A 21,375-nucleotide genomic window follows, 5' to 3' on the forward strand; every position below is an offset into this window, starting at 1 on the left:
GAAATTTACAGTATCTACTAGGAAGAGATCAAGTACTTCACAACAAAAACAAAAACTGGGCGCTTCAGTGGCTTAGTGGGTTAAAGCTTCAGATCAGAATCTCAGGGTCCTAGGATTGAGTCCTGCATCAGGCTCTCTGCTCAGCAGGGAGCCTGCTTCCCCCTCTCTCTGCCTGCCTCTCTGCCTATTTTTGCTCTCTCTCTCTCTCTGTGTCAAATAAAGAAATAAAATATTAAAACAAACAAAAAAACCTTTCCTATTTGAATAAAATATTTTAGGAAAATATGTACAGTGATTATTTACATGATAAACAGGCTTACCTTCATTATTGAAATTTAAATATAGGAATGGAGCACAAAGTGAATCAAGACCTGATGGAAAGGAGTTTGGGGTAAAGAATTCAGTAAATAAAGATCAGTATACGTGTATATACATACCTTATTAAGTTCCCTGAATTACTTCTATATAGATTAAGCATTTTAAGTATTACTCATCCAGAAATATATTACACATCATAGTGTAGTGTGAGGAGTAATTGACAATGACTGGCACATAGTATATGCCCAATACAGATCAGATACTGTTATTATTACCTATTATTTTGAGTTAAAGTGAGAAATACAGTAGTCGAAAAATGTAAAATTGATAGAAGGCTTGGACTATATAGTCTCATCTCTGACCCTAGGTGATCCTGGCAATCATTGTAACATCTCCAAGCATGTTTCCTTATCCTGGAGATGGAAATTTGTCTTACAAGTTTCTCTGGGATGATGAAAAGCAATCTTACTAAAATTGTACAGTAAAAAAAAATATGTTACATATGTCTTTTATTCATAATAATGCTGCTCATACGTTATCATGTTGAAGGGAGGTAGGTACATAAATCTATCTATAATTTTTAGGAAGATACGGAACTCTAAAAGGGACAAGGCTAGGAAAAATAATAGCTTTGTTTTAAGTTTTGCCAGAAATTGAGATTTAAAATAAAAAAAAAAAAACCCTACTGTTCATCACAGCAAATTAAAAAATAGAACTGGGAAGAATGGGCATCTCATTCATGAATTTATCAATGACTACAAAAATAATAATGAGAAGGGCTAAAAATGAAGGACATGAAACATTAAAGTTATTTAATAAGAGAGATAATAAATAAAATAAGCAGTATAGAGTGGTATCCTATTCTCCAGTTCCAGGTTGTAAATCGTTAAATGACAAGAATATCAATTAACCCCAAATTATTTATGGTATAATATTATTTTATTATTTGTATAGCATTAAAAATAGTTTCCCCAAAGAGTACAATAGCACAAAGGATTCTTCCTATTTTACTAATCAGTATTATGGCAAATTGTTTCATTAAATATCATGCATTTAAAGATATCCACTATGCATTTAGACAAAGTTTTAAAAAAAGTTCTCTCAAAAAATGGAAAACCAGTAATAGCTTTCCACAAAGCTAAGGATATTTTGATAATTTGTTTTAAAATTTTAAATTGTCAGTCATGCAACATGCTTCTGGCACTTCAGAAAGAATCTTAATAATGGGGGGAAAATGTTACCTTGCCAATACACAAGATCAGGATGAGACACAACCCAGGCTTTTAATACACGCCTAAATTTTGCATGACCTTCTGGTGATGATAATAGTTCATCATACTGATGACACCGAGGAATATCCACTTCAATCTGTAAAACAGCAAAACAATAAGGTGGAACTGGAATAGAGTGATCTCCAATAAACCTCAAGATGAGGAAAAGGAAAGAGTGTATCCTGAATATCAGAATAGACCATCTACATAATCCTGGTGTCTGAAGTTTTTTAACTTTATATTATTCCTCTGGAAACACCAAGAAAGTTGTATGTATATTTAAAAAAAAAAGGCAGATTCATTTTATTGAAAAGGCATATATTAATAAAGTTTTCAAAAAACCTTCCTTTACATCCTGGCCTAAATAAAGGGCAAATTCTTCAGATAAAAAAGTACAATTATTAGGAAAAGTTACTTGGTCTATATACTCCTTTAGAACAATTCTAACTCATTAACTTGTGAGTAAAATAAGAGCATGCGTATACATGCATATGAAGGCTGCTGAGTTTCGTAATTAAGAAAATTCCTCTTGCCCTTCTAAAATTTAAAGATTTGGCAGAATTATCTTGGGTTGTTTAAGAAAATCTAAATCGTACTTGTCTATCTGTAGGAATTGGAGTATCTTTATCAATTGCATCATACTTGGCATGAATAGCCCCCTGCAAAAAATAAGAGAAGATATATTAATTTATCATATCTTTAACAAATTATTAACTTAGACAAAATATAGTTCTTAAAAACATCTATCTTTGAAAATAAACCCAATTATAGATAGGCACATTCAAACCCAGAGCATCTTCTTAGAAAATTCTTCACATCTTTTACAATCTGTGATGAAAGTCTGTGACAATTTACTATTTTGCTAACTCAGTCATTTGAATTATATGCACAGGAAGACAAGTACGTTGAAAGAGTCACTTAATGAATATGCTTAGATATTCTCCTAGTCCCCAAAACACAACACAGCTTTGTTGTGCTCTATTCATTGCCCTCTCACACACAGTAAGTTTCATGAAGAAATTAAAAAAAAAAAAATGGGCGGAGTCATCCTTTGAGAAATTTTCCTGTTAAAGTTGGAAATGAAAGCAAAAATAAAATAAAATTGTTTAAAGGAGTTCACCAGAAGGAAGAGGTTTGGGATAAATTAAAGAATGAAATAAAGAGATCACTTATATTTTCCATTTATATTGTTACAGAAAGAATGATTACATAAACTACTTCAAATTTTGGTCATGTTCTATAGGATCAAGCACAGAACAATTCTTAATTCTCTGGTTTACTGTTATGGTAGAGAAAGAGCTAGGAATTTGGAGTTCAAACTCTGATACTACATGCTATTATCAGCATCTCGGGCACATCTACTTTATGAGACATTTGGACAAGCTGACCTTGGAAGTAGTCTTGAATTTTAACATTTTATGGTTCTACAATTCTAATTATTACCATGTGGTAGGAAAAAAAGGCATTCTTATTAAGCAACCAACCAAACTCAAAGATATTTGTAGACTTTCACCAAAGAAATCAGGAATAAAGGAAGGAATTTTTTCAATAGAGAGTTCAAAGGATTAAAAATACTTGGGAGAATTTGCACACAAAAAATTATGTAAAGATATCTATAAGAGAATACAGGAAGGCAGGATGACAAAGAAATTGACAGGAAATGCAAACATAATGGCAAAGATTTGGCCCATTACCATGACTGCTATCACTAAAGTCTCTGTTAGTACTTCAAGTCAACTATAATAATGTGACACCTTGCCTCTTCTCACTGCCACCCATAAGGTACCACAGATGACAAAGTAGCATTTTTCCTGGAAGCATGGTGCTGGGAAGACAGATGTGCCAAAAGGAACTAAATTATATTCATGATTATTGACAAGGTTTAAATTAGAGTGGAATATTTCTCCTTATACTAAGCAGTCCTATTTGCATTTTCTTTTTAAGGTTTTATTTATTTATTCAGGAGAGACAGAGAGTGAGAGAGAGACACAGAGGGAGAGAGAGACAGAGGCAGAGGGAGAAGCAGGCTCCCCACTGAGCAAGGAGCCTGATACGGGGCTCGATTCCTTGACCCTGAGATCATGACTTGAGCTGAAGATAGATGCTTAACCAACTGAGCCATCCAGGTGCCCAGCAGTCCTATTTATAAATGAACATACTTTATAAGCAGGGCTATATATTTATAACTGATATGTATATTAAAATATTCAATTTTTAAAATGAATAATCAATATAATTTGAGTCCCATTAAATATTAAATAGCATAAATGTAACAAGACTTCATATTTTTCTATTCTATCTATTCTATTCTTTTCCTCTATTCCTTTCACTAAAAATTGCAAAATAATCTTAATACTCAAATTTTACTACATAATTTTCTAATAACTTGGAAAATATATATTCAGAAAGTACTTTCCTTCTTTCTTAACATGATTGATCAGCTTCTAACCTCTTCTTTCTTACCTCAACTCCCAAAAGAGCAGCCCAGGTTAAACCTCTCATAAGAGGAGGAATGTCAACTCTTGCTTCTTTCCAGATTTGATTTTTTTTATACGGATAAGCCTATAGGTAAAAAAAGATATGAAAAATAGCTCAAGTTACTAAGTGCCTTCTTTCAATCTAAACAATTCTGAATATACCAGTGATAAAGTTGAAGGTGACCTGCAATAAAGTTCCAAGTATCTGAAATTATTTCACCTGATGTTATTAATACATATTAAGTTAGCAGTGGAATAGTTCCCTACCTCTGTAAATCTTATATAGTACAATCAAAGAGAGGAGCTGAATTTACTGTTTTTAATCATCCCTCTCTATTTTGTGTTCTGAAAGAATTATGAATGGATCCTATGGAAAATAATATTCTGAACCTCATATGTTAAATAACATATAAGACACTTTGTAAAATACCTAGTAACATAGAAAGTATTCAGTAAATGTAAGTTTTTATTATGGTTTTACTTCTATAAGCTTGCATGTAAATTTGTCTTTTTATAAATTTGTACTTCAGGAGGAATTTCTAGAATAGAATTAATACGACATAGGGTATGGATCCTGTTAAAGGCTCTTAATATAAAATTTAAAATAGCTTTATAGAATGTTTTAACCAATTTACACTTATTCCAGAAGAATGAGAGTTCCAATCTCAATATACATTTCCTCACTTTGCTAATTCAATATGGAAAAAAAGTTTACTTTTTTCAGTCCTAATAAGGATACATATTTTAGTAGATTTACTGACTAGTTTTATTTCTATTATTTTTTAATCCATTTCTCTGTTTCAATGATAGTCCTTTTCCCTACTGATTTTTAAATGTTTTTTAAATATTAAAAAAAGATATTAAATATCTTTTGTCTAATGTGGTTTTGCATAGATTCCTTCATCTTGTTTTTACTTTTTAGTTTTATTTACAATTAACATGTATCATTTTTACTATTAATCAGATAAATGGGTCACAAGAATTAGTGTTCTCATGACATCAAGATTCCCTAAGAATTACCAATGAAATAAAAAAATAAAGATTGCATATGGACTCTTTACACCTTATGCTTTAGAATCCTACCTTTAGCAGCCTGTCAAAGAGAATGATTCTGTTTAGTTGGTACTCTGTGTCCCTCTCTCGGATGATTAAAGGGAGAGTGGCAGCTGCAGACAACTCATTATTGCTGTTTGAATGAGGTAAATTAGACTGGCTATAATAGAGAAACAAGAGCAGAAAAATTGACAAAACATATAAAATAAAAAAACCCGAACATCACATTTTTGTATCTTCCTTAGGAAACAATTTTCCAAAAAAATATGCAAGCTTCTTATCAATATAATAGAAAGAGAAAAGAAAAATAATGGTAAAAAGAATATATATATATATATATATATATACTCACTCATCTTCAAGTAGTGGGTAAAATGCTTCTCCACCAACATCTTTTAATCTCTGAATTTAAAGAGAAAATATTTATGATACTTAAGATCTGAGACAGAAACACTGATCTTTATTTAAAAGGAAGAATAAGGTAAAATTATATATTTATAAAGATACCAGGAGAACTACAACAGAATTTAAAATTCATTTATTGTAAACATGCAAATACATCATGCCTGCAGTGATTAAGTTTAGCTATAAAGAATATTCTTTGTTTTTTTATTTTTTTACCTTCAGGGAGTTCTCATAAATGTTGCATACCTATTATGATAGTTTTCTAAACAGGATGCAGAATTGCTAAAATTAGTATAAAATTGAATAAATGGATAAAACATTTTTTAAATTATGTGAAGTATATATAAAAAGGTACTTTTTAATACACATCCCTTAACTTAGAACTTGACTCCAATTTACTTCTGCCTTGATATTAATACAAACTAAAACAAAAGTAAGGTGCTAAAAAAAGGATTCGGAAGAATTTCTCACATCATACGTTGAACATGCATGACTCAAATAGCTGGTAATCAGCTGACAAAACTCAATTTTCTTAATTATTTTTTCACAAACTTATTATAATAATGTTACTCCAAATAATACCATTGCCAGGATTATAGATATTCTTCAAAAGCATAAGGCAGCAGGCAATAGTAAAGTAAAATCTAAGACACATCCTAAGTAGGGTGATTAAAGTTAATGCCATCTTGCCTGCTGCTCTGCTCTTCAGTTCAACTTCCAACTCGAGGGCAGAGTATCTGCTCCTCTGGGGATTGACACAGAAGTTCAAGCTCTGTGTGTAGCCAGCATTGATCTTCTGTTGATTAGAATTATTGTGTACTCACCCATGTGAGTTAGCCTCAGAATTTTTTTTTTTTAAAGACTTTATTTATTTGAGAGAGAGGGAATGAGAGGGGTGAGGGGCAAAGGGAGAAGCCAGCTCCCTGCCGAGCAGAGGGTCCGATGTGGGACATGATCCTGGGACTCCAGGATCATGACCTGAGCTGAATAGCCTCAGAATTTTTAAAAGCCGAAGAAAAATCTTTTACCCACAACTGAGAATCTGGCAAACTCTTATTTTACGCCTGGCTTTTTTCTAAAATTTGATGTGCTGTAGATTTATGCCATTTTTCCTCTACACTTTTAGGTGTTTCTTTTGTGGATTGAAATTCTAAGTAGAAAAATAAGATTTTCTCAAATTTTACCCCATTATTAATAGACACATTGTTTTAAAATTTGGGTTTTACTGTCCTGAAAGTCAAAATATTACAAGTAACTTTTCTGCTTTTTTTTATATTAAAAATGTAGCATATTAAAAGTACAAAAAGGGCAAAAATACAGAAAAGTAGAAACAAAAATTATTTGGTTTCCATATTATTTTTAAAATCAGCAACATAAAAATTTTTTTAAATAATCATAGATAAAAGTATTTTAAATTTCAAAAGTGGAAATGTAAGGTCATTGAGAAAGTAAAATTGAAGCCCTGTATTTAGTTAACTGGTGTTCATATACTTTGATTATATTTAAAGAAGCAAATTAAGAGTAAAACCAAATTGGTCAAAACCATGGATTTGGATGTAATTTATTGTTTGTTGTTTTGTACTGCTACTTACTTTATCTACTATACACATTCTTTTCAAAGAGATGATAAGCTTAGTGTATTGTGTAGTAATAATTATAGATTTAGATTTTCTATTCCTTGCATTACGGCAGGTAAGAGATTCTAATTCCCTCCTACTACTTAATATGTAAAATACTAACAGGAAAAGCCTAAAAATATAAGGAAAATCAATGATGTGAGACCCAAAACTGGGCTTAGAGATAAAGGATATATGCTAGAAATAAAATATATTGATGATCATGGCCTAAGGTTTTAAGCACAATGGGACAAAGACTTGGGCATCTGATTAACAGGCAGCCAGACTGGAGGAGACCCTGCTATATTCAAGAAAGAACTGGGTGTGTTGGGGGCAGAGGGGAGGACATCCAACTTTAGCCAGCCTGAGTGATTGATGTAGGGAAGAAGAATACCCAATTCAGATTCCTTTTAGCTGTCCTGTCTCTCCTAATAAGGTAAGGAGGGAAGCTGAGAAGCTTTGTATAAAGGTCACAGCCCAGAGACACAGGTTTGCTAAAGGGCTGAGACCTAACCATAGGACTACAGAACTCCTTCCCTTCCCTACCTTAAAACCCATGTCAATAGAGCTCCAGTAAAAAGGGGATTCCAGCTGAAAGAGCTGCATGCAGGTCTCAGACTGTATTTTAAAAAGTCTCCAGGGAAAAAAAAGTCTTTAGGGAAACCCAAAATCACCAGGGGGCATAAGAGCAAGGATAGTTGAGGAAATTTTAGTCTCTGACAAAAAAGCACACATAGTAAACAGCTAGATAAACACGACATTGTGAGCTAAAGGCTTATTTACCGTAGTTCTTTTTATTGGTAAATCATGTTAGGGTTTCAACAAAAAATGGCAAGGCATGCTAATATGTGAAAAAGACACTCTGAAGAAACAAAGCAAGCCATAGAACCAGCCTCAGATTTGTCAGAGAGTTGGAAATTATAAGGCCAGTAATTTAAAATAATTCTGATTAATATGCTAAGGGCTCTTAGGAAAAAAGCAGAAAGCATGCAAGAACAGGTGGGTAATATAGGCATGGAGATAGAAATTCTAATAAAGAATCAAAAGATGTAACCTATGTGTTATAGAAACCTATGTGTTATAGAAATCAGAAGAAGGAGAAAGGAGGAAATTTCTGGAAATTTTCAAAATTAAAGACATGAAACAACAAAGATCCAGGAAACTTTATAAACATCAAGCAGGATAAATACCAAAAGAAAAAACTATGCCTAGTAATATCATATTCCTTAAAAGAAACCATCAAAAGTTAAAGGAAAAGCCATAGATTAGAAGATATATGCACTACACATAGCCAACAAAGACTCCATATTTGGAATATATATTTTGAAGTCCTCAAATCAATAAGAAATCACCCAGTAGAAAAATTGATAAAAGATATGAACTAGTAATATATAGAAGAGGTAAACACACTACCAAGAAATATGAAGAGATTCATAACTGCATTATAATCAGTATTATAGCAAATTAGTATTATAGCAAAATATTATTCTATACCTTTTAGAGCAATGTATTTTTTTTAAGGTTTATTTATTTAAGAGAGAAAGAGAGAACAGGAGCAGGGGTTGGGGTAGGGAGGGGCAATGGGAGAGGAAGAAGCAGACTCCCCACTGAGCAGGGAGTTCCACACAGGGCTTGATCCCAGGACCCCAGGATCATGACCTGAGCCTAAGGCAGACGCTCAACCAACTGAGCCACTCAGGTACTTCTAGAGCAATAATTTTGTAAAAATTTGATAATATCATGTGTTACCAAGTATATAGAAAATGAGAAACCTTATCCAATAATGGAAAAAAGATACAACTCCATTTGTGAATGATTGAACAGTTTGTACTAAAGCTGAAGATGTACAGATAGTATTTCCCAATAACGTCACTCCTGGGTATATACCTTAAAGAACCTCTGACATATTTTATGAGATCAGGGAGAAATTCAAGGCTTCATGTATATCTTTAAGGTTTTATTTAAAAAAAGAAAAAATATGAGGTAGATTTGTCAAAACATCATTCTTACATTTCTTAGCTGGCATAAGGACAATGTCACGGTGGTGTCATCTAATAGTGAGCTTCTGTCTCGACCCTGTCCAAAGCTTTCACCATCTTCAAAGAGAAAACTGAAAAGAGATTTAAAAAAAATAATTATTTTAATGAGAACACAAAAAATGATTTATTGCTTCTGCTATAAAATAAAATTTATTCTAAATCATCATTCCCTCATCAAAGAAAGAAATTTTAGACTAAATGGATTAATTAAAAATATGTATTCAATATGTTTATATTTCACCAAACAATTCTAATTTTTAAATATAAATTGAGTTCATATGAATACAGTATACAAATAGAAAGTATTTAGGAATACAAGAGTGTGATTTATTCTCTTTGCTCATGCAGATTCAATGCTAAAATTACTCTCTTGACAATATGCATATGTGCTCCTGAGGAAGTTTATATGAGTGAGAAATGATAAAAGAAGAAAGAAAAATCATGATAGTAACTTCTCAGGAGAAAGAATAGTGAATAATAAATGCATAAAATTTCTTTAGGATTTCAGAGAAATAATTTTGAGAATTTATATATACCTTGAAATTTCTATCATCTTATTTCCCAGTGTTCTGTTTAATTCAATGTGTGAGAAATAAAATTGACTGAAAAATCAGTTTAAGGGGGAAAATATAGAGACCCAGTAGTCTACTCAAATAATTAACCTAAAAATTTAACATGTGAAGAAAAAAATGATCAGCAGGTAACTTTTATAGTTACCTACAATGATCAAATCTAGTAGTAAAATCTAAAATTAAAATTTTAAAGCATTGGTGGAAACTTAAGAGATTTAGGTTCACATCTTTACGAATAAATACAAACAGCAATGGAACAGTAACAATTTTGGTACTTAGAGTTGTACTGTTAATTAACTTTCAGTCTAATTTATATGATGATGTCCAAGATCTTAAGCGGTTCTACAGTTTTCATAACAGTGATTTAGTACCATGATGATCTCTAGGACAATGAGGCCATAGAGTACATTTACAATTGTAACTGGAAATAAAAAATAGTTACTTATAATAGGCATACTAGTCTACTTTATTAACTCTCTCGAAATTACTATTCTTTCTGACTTGTACATTTTTCATTTTTGAACATCAATTATTAAAGCTATTCCATAATAATGGACCTACTTCAAATAGACCAGAAAGCAAATTATGTATTAAAATATTTAAAAAATTATTAAAAATAATAAAATGTTAATGTGAATTCTTCAAATAAAAGCTTCAGCCAAAAAACCAAGGTATTGACTTCCAGTTGCTTTCATAATCACTTAATCGGAATGTCTAGCAAAGAAATCCCAAATTAAATAAAAATGTTATTACTAAATGTTTTTCACTTCTAAGAGAAACTTTCTTTCCTTACTTGGGGAGTGTGCAGATAGGTGGTTTAGACCGAATGATCTCCTTGTTGACCAGCTCTTTCTCCAAGTCACCTCCCGCTAAACACCAAAGGTAATACACTTCTTCAATAGATCTTTCTGCCAGGTAATCACTGTTTATATCTATTAATAGCAAATGGAAAAGAATCATAGCTATCATACTTTTTGTTTTTATCAAAAGGCAATAGGCATATTCTCAAAATTAATTGAAGAACACAGCAAGAATCCCTTTAATAAGAACATTCATACTATAAACTGCACAAAGGATGAAATGCAGATATACATATTGGATGTACATTCAGTTTCTTTGAGAAAAAATAGAATTTCTACCCTCTATATTAGAGTTATATGGGAAATATATTCTATATATTGGGTTCTGTGGGGAAGGGATAAGGGCAGAAAAAAGCACTTGGACAGTTAACTAATACAAACTATCCCATTCTTCATGTCTTGAGGCAATTGTTGCCTTTTCTGAAGAGTCTTTCTTACTGTCTCAGGCACACTATGATTCTACTGCACTATGTTCATATTGAATTTATCTATAATAGTAATATAAATGTTTATCTGCCTCTCCATTTGGCATGAATGTTACTTGAAGTTATAGTGCATGGAACATAGCAGGAACTCAAAAAATTATCTGACTGAATGAACGCTTAATAAATATTTCCTGCCACGACTTACATCTTGATAACTCTTCAATGTAAGAATATTATTGGTGCCACTAAAACACACATTCTGAGAATGGTAGTCTTTATAGATGAATGAAAAGAAAAAAGCTGATATTCTCTTACAATGTGGAATATAACGGTATGGACTTCTACTGATAATATAATTTTTAGAGATCATTTTTAATAAATTATGTAGAATATGATATATGTATGTTGTAGTGGAAATTCCACTGGGAATTAGAAAGCAATATTGGCATTAAGATTTGAGATGAAAATAGGACTTTGGTTTGCATAATGAATTGTTTTTGGTGCCACTTCCTCAATTCTTAAAAGTTCTTTCTCCAAAGCAAGTTAAATTTAAAGGATTAAAAAGTTAGGTGGTGTAAGAGACTCTTAATCTCACAAAACAAACTGAGGGTTGTCAGGGGGAGGGGGATAGGGAGAGGGTTGTGGGGTTATGGACATTGGGGAGGGTATGTGCTATGGTGAGTGCTGTGAAGTGTGTAAACCTGGCGATTCACAGATCTGTACCCCTGGGGCTAATAATACATTATATGTTTATAAAAAATAAAAAATAATTATTAAAAAAAAGAAAGAAAGAAAGAAAGAAAGAGAAAAAAAAGAAAAGAAGTTAGGTGGTTATATTTTAAGCAAATCCCAAATTATCTCTGAATTCCCAGACAGGTATCCATAAAGCCTTACTAGTGTAATATATATGTTGTTGGTAAATACAAAACTGAAAGTAGGATAAAGGTACTTTCTTTAAAAATAAAACACTGTTTTCGGTCTTATTCATCATTACCTTTACATAGCTGACTGATATCCTCAGGCAGAGTCAAATCAGCACATCTCAAAGAAGATGAAAACAGACTGGCAGGTTTGGTAAAGGGAGTATATAAAGGTGACACTTCACTAAATACCTTGTCCTGCATTAAGTCATTGGCAGTTGGCCTTGAGAAAAATTTAAAACACACAGTAGGAATGAGATACAAATTTCATCAATAGAAATCCTTGGCATCACTTATTTAAAAAGTTACAAAATGTAGAAAATTACTTTTCAAATGATTTAATTATAATTTATGTTTACCAGGGTAAATCAACTTTCTTTTTTTCTTAAATTGCTGTGTAAAGCTGACCTTTTAATGTTCATTCCCTGATTTGTGTGTCTCATTACTCTCTTCAAAAGTAAAAAATCCCACATATCCAGTGGTACCAAATTAGCCAGTGCCTTACCTAATTTTGAAAATAGTGCTATGAAAAAAGATCACTGGAAATATGAATAATCTTCTTATATTGAAAAATCTGATAAGACACTTTGTAAAACTTTCATAATACATGGCTTTTGTATTATATGATGTAGGCCTGTTTCTGAATATGGTGTGAAATGAATCTTGTGGCTTTGGAAAAAAATTAGAAGAAAAATAACAAATTTCTACAGAGCTTCTTAATGTAAGGAAAAATGATAAGAGCTAGCATATAGTTTATATCAGGAGTCAGATAACTATTGTTCTTGGGTTAAATTCACCTACTGTCTATTTTTATATGGTCCATGAGCTAAAAATAGATTTTGTATTTTTAAATAGTTGAAAAAATCAAAATGCTATTATTTTGGATATGTGAAAATTATACAAAACTCAAGTTTCAGTATCTAAAAGTAAAGTTTTATTGGAACATAGCAACACTAACTCATTTAAGTATTGTCTTTGGCTGCTTTTAAGCTACAAGATCAGTGCTGTTACAGACTATGGTCCATGAAGTAAAAAATACTCACTCTCTGGTCCTTACCAAAAAGAGTTTGTTGATTCCCGAGTTAAATAAACACAACAGCACCTCGGGCTTTTTTTTTTTTTTTTTTTTTTTGTAAAAATATGATTTGAGAATATATTTTATGATGTGGAGTTTAATATATCCACATTTAGAAATATCTGCACCTGCATTTAGAAGAATATGCTTGCTTCAATATGAAAAAAAGACTCATACTTTGCAACATTTCATGTGCATTTTTCTTTTTAGTTTAGCTAACCATGATTATTTCCCTGGTTATCTGCCAAATTTTCAATTAACATTATTGTCAGTGGATCCAGCCAAATTAACTATGGCAAAATGTACTTAGAAACTTGTGTCATGGATGGTATTACAGCATACTGAAGGAACTATCACTAACTCCAATTGCCCATTAAATAACCAGCAATCAACCATAAAAAAACCAATGTTTCTTTAAGTTACTTACACACGGATCTGTGGTTGACAAATGTGAAGTAAATAAAATCTTAAATATTGACTGGCAATGTGTTTGAATTTTCTAAAGCACAAAAATAAACACTGGAAAATGCTCCTTAAAAAATTTGCTAGAATAATGGCACACATTCAAGGGGACAATTAAAAGTCTTAAATACACCACCAGTAGAGAAAATAATAATAATCTATCCTTAGCAGAGTCTAGATGAATACTTGTATATAAAAATGAAGTGACTGTATGCAAATGTTGAATTTTTTCCCTTTTGTGCTTTTTGCATCTTATAATCTATCAAAGATTATTACATATGAGCATCTTAATTTTTTACTTTTACCTTGACTATGATTTACCTGTGTTACTGAATATCTTAATTAAAATTCTAAACTAATAATGCCTTTTGGTTTTCTTCCTCCTCTCTTAATGTGGCATTAAACATAAAAACATAAAAATTATGTTTTTAATACCATTCCACTCTTCCTAACATGTATTGATAAAGATGTTTTTCTAAAGACTAATTAGAATATATTATTTTCAAATATCATATACTTAAGGAGTTTAGGAAAGACAACTGTAAGGCTAATAGTGATATCACCAAATGAAAACAAATAATAATACTTATAAGAAATCCTTTTATATTAACAATAATTATTAGTTGACCTCAACATTTATTGAAGTTTTAGGTTAAATACAATTGCCAATAAGCTTTTGTTGTAATTTCTCTTATGTCATTCATGTTTGGGAATATCTACAATTTAGCCGATTTTCTAATTGGAGACTAGGAAATGAACCAGTAACTTCTTTGGGAATGTGCCAGTTTTCTGACAGTGGTTTAATTACTGTTTTCTTCTTTTATTAATACATATTAGTACTATAACTAACAGTTATGATACTAGTGTCAATTATGTATTATTATATATATGTAAATATTCTCATTTAATCCATTACTATTATAAGTAATAAGAAAAACCACAAATACTTTTATACTAAAGATATCAGCATAATCTCTAAGTCTTAATAATATAAACCTCTTGGAAGGGTGGAAGGTGAGACACTTCTTCAAAAGATTTATCACATTTTCGGGAAGGTCCTGGTAAATAAAAAAAAAAGAATTATTTAAAATGATCCATTTAAAAAAACATATTTTACTCACACTAGTCAGAAAGGCTAAAATTAACAAGTCAGGAAACAACAGATGTTGGCATGGATGCAGAGAAAGGGGAACCTTTTCACACTGTTGGTGGGAATGCCAACTGGTGCAGCCACTCTGGAAAACAGCATGAAGGTTCCCCAAAAAGTTGAAATCAGAGCTAACCTATAACCCAGCAACTGCACTACTAGAAGTTTATTGAAAGGACACAAACATCCTATAAACCCCAATGTTTATAGGATCAGTGTCCATAATAGCCAAACTATGGAAAGAACCCAGATGTCCACCAACAGATGAATGGATAAAGAAGATGGGGTATGTATACATAATAGAATATTATTCAGCTATCAAAAAGTGAAATCTTGTCATTTGCAAACAACGTGGATGGAACTAGAGGGTATTATGTTAAGTGAAATAATAAGTCAATCAGAGAAAGGCAATTGTTATATGATTTCACTCATGTGGAATTTAAGAAACAAAACAGAGGAGCAAAGGGGAAGGGAAAAATAAAACAAGACATGATCAGAGACGGGGACAAACCATGAGACTCTTAACCATAGGAAATAAACTAAGGATTGCTGGAGGGGAGGGGAGAGGGGAAGGGGAAACTGGTTGATGGGCATTAAGGAAGGCGTGTGATATAATGAGCACTTGGTGTCATATGCAACTGACAAATCACTAGATTCTACCTCTGAAACTAATAACATACTATATGCCAATTAAATTGAATTTAAATAAAACATTTTTTAAAAAGAAAAGAATTATTTAAAATGATCCATTTAAAAATATATTTTACTCAAATGTTTGCTATTCTAGGACATTTTGATTTTTCTAAAAAGTCTTTTTATTTGGACTTTATACTAATTTATATTAGCTTATCACTCTATGAAAAAACAAAAATCTGAACAGAAATAAACATAGCTTTAAAATAGCTTGCTGTTAGATCTCAAGTATACGAAATACATACATTTCAATAACAGATTAATAACAAACCTTTATGATGTCCAGACAACCATGCTCTTCGGCCAGAACTATTATAGTGTCATCTACGCAATCTATAAAACAAAAAAATTGTATGAAGTAATGCTACTTATTTATCAGAACTGAACTCAGATAATTTTTTTAAAAATTGTGTTATGCAGTTTTGGAACCTGGAATATTAAAAGGCTTGTGACTTTGTTAAGTTTTGTTACATGTTTTGATAAAAATAAAGACTTTAAATACTAAATATTAATTGAATTATAGATACTAGAAGGTAGCCACTTAAATAATGACAAAAAGCAGTGGTTCAAGATAAAGATTCTCTTGCTCTCCCTCCCTATATATGTAATGCACATATAGATATTACTCTTTTGCATTTACATAATTTGGAGAATGTATACATATCTCTGGGGATTTAAAGTATACATTTTACAATTCATATCAAAATATTAATACCAAACTTCAATGAACTAGAACAAACCATCCTAAAATCTGTATTGAGCCACAAAAGACCTTGAATAGCCAAAACAATCTTGAAAAAGAACAAAACTGGAGATATCATGATCCCAGATTTCAAGAAATACTACAAAGCTGTAGTAATCAAAACAGCCAACAAAAACCCCCAAAATCTTGCCATTTGCAATGACATGGATGGAACTAGAGGGTATTATGCTAAGTGAAATAAGTCAGTCAGAGAAAGACAAATATCATATGACTCTCAGATATGAGGAATTTGAGAGGAAGGGTGGGGCGTCGTTGGGGGAAGGGAGGGAAAAAAAGAAACAGAATGGGACTGCAGAGGAAGACAAACCATAAGAGACTCTTAATCTCAGAAAACAAACTAAGGGTTGCTGGGGGTGGTGGGGTTGGGAGAGGGTGGCTGGGTTATGGACATTGGGGAGGGTACGTGCTATGGTGGGTGCTGTGAACTGTGTAAGACTGATGATTCACAGACCTGTACCTCTGAAACAAATAATACATTATATGTTTATAAAAACAAACAAACAAACAAAAACCAGTATGGTACTGACACAAAAACAGACTCACAGATCAACGGAACAGAATAGTAAGCCCAGAAATAAATTCATGCTTACAGGGCCAAATTTATCTTCCACCCAAGAGGCAAGAATATGCAATGGGAAAAAAGACAGTCTCTTCAACAAATTGTCTTAGGAAAACTGGACAGCCACATGCAAAAGATGAAACTGGACCACTTTCTTATACCATACACAAAAATAAACTAAAAATGGGTTAAGGACCTAATTGTAGGGGTGCCTTGGTGGTTCAGTCAGTTAAGCAACTGCCTTCGGCTCAGGTCATGATCTCAGCGTCCGGGGATTGAGCCCCTCAGTCGGCTCCCTGCTCAGAGGGAGTTTGCTTCTCCCTTTTCCTCTGCTCCTCCTCCCCATTTGTGCTCTCTCTGTGTCTCAAATAAATAAATACAATCTTAAAAAAAAAAAAAAAAGGACCTGTGAGACCTGAAACCATAAAAATCCTAATAGAGATAACAGGCAGGAATTTCTCTGACATTGGCTGTAGCAGCATCTTTTTAGATATGTCCCCTGAGGCAAGGGAAACAAATGCAAAGATAAATTGCTGGGACTACATCAAAATAAAAAGTCTGTACAGTGATGGAAAAAACCAACAAAAATAAAAGACAACTATTGAAAGGGTAAAGATATTTATAAATGACATATCTGATAAAGGGTTAGTCTCCAAAATATATAAAGAATTTAAACAACTCTTTAATCACTATATTGTAAACCTGAAACTAATATAACACTGTATGTTAACTATACTGTAATTTAAAATAAAATAAAAAAGAATTTATATAATTCACCATCTAAAAAAAAATCCAACTAAAAATGGGCTGAAGATGTGAACAGACATTTCTCCAAAGTCATACAGGTGGTTAACAGACTCATGAAAAACGTGTTCAATATTACTCATAATCAGGGAAATGCAAAGTATAATCTCAATGAGATACCACCTCATACCTGTCAGGCTAAAATAAAAAAGTACAAGAAACAATAAATGTTGGCAAGGATGCGGAGAAAAAGGAACCCTTGTGTGCTACTGGTAGGAAAGCACACTGGTACAGTCTCTGTGAAAAACAGCATGGAGGCTCCTCAAAATATTAAAGATAGAAATAACATGATCCAGTAATCCCAGTACTGGGTATTTACCCAAAGAATAAAATACACTAATTCAGAAAGATATATGCACCCCTATGTTTATTGCAGCACTATTTATAACAGTCAAATTATGGAAGCAGCCCAAGTGTCCACTGATTATATGAATGGATAACAAAGATGTGGTGTGTATATACACAATGGAATATTACTTAGCTACAAAAAAACACAGATTCTTGCCATTTACAGCAACATGTATGGGTATGGAGAGTATAACGCTAAGTGAAATAAGTTTGAGAAAGACAAGTACCATATGATCTCACTCATTTGTGGAACTTAAGAATCAAAACAAATGAAGAAAAAGAAATTAAAAAAAACAGACTCAACTATAGAGAAAAAACTGATGGTTACCAGAGAGGAGATGAGTTGGGGGGGGGCAGGTGAAATAGGTGAGGGAAATAAAAGTACATTTATCATGATGAGGACTGAGTAATGTCTATACATTGTTGAATCACTACATTGTACACCTGAAATTAATATAACACTGCATGTTAACTACACTGAAATTAAAATTATAAAAATAATAAAGTCTAAGTTTAGTCTGTAGACAATATTAAGAAATCTCTAAGACTCCTTAAAAGCCTTATTATCAATACTTGAAACTAAACATGGTAAATATGGTAACATTTTGTGCAATTATATTTATGATTCATTATTATTTGATATTTATTGATACTTTTCAGTACATATTCTTTTTTAAAAAATTTCTTTATTTTTTATAAACATATATTTTTATCCCCAGGGGTACAGGTCTGTGAATCGCCAGGTTTACACACTTCACAGCACTCACCAAAGCACATACCCTCCCCAATGTCCATAACCCCACCCCCCTTCTCCCAACTACCCTCCCCCCAGCAACCCTCAGTTTGTTTTGTGAGATTAAGAGTCACTTATGGTTTGTCTCCCTCCCAATCCCATCTTGTTTCATTTACTCTTCTCCTACCCCCTTAACCCCGCAGGTTGCATCACCACTTCCTCAATCAGGGAGATCATATGACAGTTGTCTTTCTCTGCTTGACTTATTTCACTAAGCATGATATACTTTAGTTCCATCCACGTTGTCGCAAATGGCAAGATTTCATTTCTTTCATTTCTTTTGATGGCTGCACAGTATTCCATTGTGTATATATACCACATCTTCTTGATCCATTCATCTGTTGATGGACATCTAGGTTCTTTCCATAGTTAGGCTAATGTGGACATTGCTGCTATAAACATTCGGGTGCACGTGCCCCTTGGGATCACTACGTTTGTATCTTTAGGGTAAATACCCAGTTGTGCAATTGCTGGGTCATAGGGCAGTTCTATTTTCAACATTTTGAGGAACCTCCATGCTGATTTCCAGAGTGGTTGCACCAGCTTGCATTCCCACCAACAGTGTAGGAGGGTTCCCCTTTCTCCGCATACTCGCCAGCATCTGTCATTTCCTGACTTGTTAATTTTAGCCATTCTGACTGGTGTGAGGTGATATCTCATTGTGGTTTTGATTTATATTTCCCTGATGCCGAGTGACATGGAGCACTTTTTCATGTGTCTGTTGGCCATCTGGATGTCTTCTTTGCAGAAATGTCTCTTCATGTCCTCTGCCCATTTCTTGATTGGATTATTTGTTCTTTGGGTGTTGAGTTTGCTAAGTTCTTTATAGATTTTGGACACTAGTCCTTTATCTGATATGTCATATGCAAATATCTTCTCCCATTCTGTCAGTTGTCCTTTGGTTTTGTTAACTGTTTCCTTTGCTTTGATCTTGATAAAATCCCAATAGTTCATTTTTGCCCTTGCTTCCCTTGCCTTTGGCAATGTTCCTAGGAAGATGTTGCTGCGGCTGAGGTCGAAGAGGTTGCTGCCTATGTTCTCTTCAAGGATTTTGATAGATTCCTTTCTCAGATTGAGGTCCTTCATCCATTTTGAGTCTATTTTCATGTGTGGTGTAAGGAAATGGTCCAATTTCATTTTTCTGCATGTGGCTGTCCAATTTTCCCAGCACCATTTATTGAAGAGGCTGTCTTTTTTCCATTGGACATTTTTTCCTGCTTTGTCGAAGATTAGTTGACCATAGAGTTGAGGGTCTACTTCTGGGCTCTCTATTCTGTTCCATTGATCTATGTGTCTCTTTTTGTGCCAGTACCATGCTGTCTTGATGATGACAGCTTTGTAATAGAGCTTGAAGTCCGGAATTGTGATGCCACCAACTTTGGCTTTCTTTTTCAATATCCCTTTGGCTATTCGAGGTCTTTTCTGGTTCCATATAAATTTTAGGATTATTTGTTCCATTTCTTTGAAAAAGATGGATGGTACTTTGATAGGAATTGCATTAAATGTGTAAATTTCTTTAGGTAGCATAGACATTTTCACAATATTTATTCTTCCAATCCAGGAGCATGGAACATTTTTCCATTTCTTTGTGTCTTCCTCAATTTCTTTCATGAGTACTTTATAGTTTTCTGAGTATAGATTCTGTGCCTCTTTGGTTAGGTTTATTCCTAGGTATCTTATGGTTTTGGGTGCAATAGTAAATGGGACTGACTCCTTAATTACTCTTTCTTCTGTCTTGTTGTTGGTGTAGAGAAATGCAACTGATTTCTGTGCATTGATTTTATATCCTGACACTTTACTGAATTCCTGTACAAGTTCTAGTCGTTTGGGTTTTCCACATATAGAATCATATCATCTGCGAAGAGTGATAGTTTGACTTATTTGCCGATTTGGAAGCCTTTGATCTCCTTTTGTTGTCTGATTGCTGAGGCTAGGACTTCTAGTACTATGTTGAATAGCAGTGGTGATAAGGGACATCCCTGCCGTGTTCCTGACCTTAGAAGAAAAGCTTTCAGTTTTTCTCCATTGAGAATATTTGCAGTGGGTTTTTCATAAATGGCTTTGATAATACTGAGGTATATGCCCTCTATCCCTACACTTTGAAGAGTTTTGATCAGGAAGAGATGCTGTACTTTGTCAAATGCTTTTTCAGCATCTATTGAGAGTATCATATGGTTCTTGTTCTTTCTTTTATTGATGTGTTGTATCACATTTATTGATTTGCGGATGTTGAACCAACCTTGCAGCCCTGGAATAAATCCCACTTGGTCGTGGTGAATAATCCTTTTAATGTACTGTTGAATCCTATTGGCTAGTATTTTGTTCAGAATTTTCACATCTGTGTTCATCAAGGATATTGGTCTATAGCTCTCTTTTTTGCTGGGATCCTTGTCTGGTTTTGGGATCAAGGTGATGCTGGCCTCATAAAATGAGTTTGGAAGTTTTCCTTCCATTGCTATTTTTTGGAACAGTTTCAGGAGAATAGGAATTATTTCTCATTTAAATGTTTGGTAGAACTCCCCCGGGAAGTCATCTGGCCCTGGGCTTTTGTTTGTTTGGAGATTTTTAATGACTGTTTCAATCTCCTTACTGGTTATGGGTCTGTTCCGACTTTCTATTTCTTCCTGGTTCAGTTGTGGTAGTTTATATGTTTCTAGGAATGCATCCATTTTTTCCAGATTGTCAAATTTGTTGGCGTAGAGTTGCTCATAGTATGTTCTTATAATTGTTTGAATTTCTTTGGTGTTAGTTGTGATCTCTCCTCTTTCATTCATG

The 21,375-nt window shown here is 33.0% G+C and overlaps 1 protein-coding gene across 3 annotated transcripts in view; it reads right to left on the bottom strand.

The window, feature by feature from the left end:
• TBCK (TBC1 domain containing kinase) overlaps window positions 1-21,375 on the bottom strand; it is a 213,846-nt gene that overhangs the window by 116,887 nt on the left and 75,584 nt on the right. For all 3 annotated transcript variants that reach the window (XM_004748121.2, XM_004748122.2, XM_004748123.3), the window contains exons 8-18: window positions 15,605-15,666; window positions 14,490-14,551; window positions 12,031-12,179; window positions 10,545-10,683; window positions 9,151-9,250; window positions 5,472-5,521; window positions 5,150-5,279; window positions 4,053-4,151; window positions 2,186-2,248; window positions 1,560-1,686; window positions 321-371 (exon numbers count right to left, since the gene is read on the bottom strand). In XM_004748121.2, the coding sequence (XP_004748178.1) occupies window positions 321-371; window positions 1,560-1,686; window positions 2,186-2,248; window positions 4,053-4,151; window positions 5,150-5,279; window positions 5,472-5,521; window positions 9,151-9,250; window positions 10,545-10,683; window positions 12,031-12,179; window positions 14,490-14,551; window positions 15,605-15,666 (1,032 nt within the window). The remainder of the gene's footprint in view (window positions 1-320; window positions 372-1,559; window positions 1,687-2,185; window positions 2,249-4,052; window positions 4,152-5,149; window positions 5,280-5,471; window positions 5,522-9,150; window positions 9,251-10,544; window positions 10,684-12,030; window positions 12,180-14,489; window positions 14,552-15,604; window positions 15,667-21,375) is intronic.

This window comes from Mustela putorius, unplaced genomic scaffold, assembly GCF_011764305.1.
Source record: "Mustela putorius furo isolate JIRA1106 unplaced genomic scaffold, ASM1176430v1.1 tig00003871_pilon_pilon_pilon, whole genome shotgun sequence".
Taxonomy (NCBI): Eukaryota; Metazoa; Chordata; class Mammalia; order Carnivora; family Mustelidae; genus Mustela; species Mustela putorius.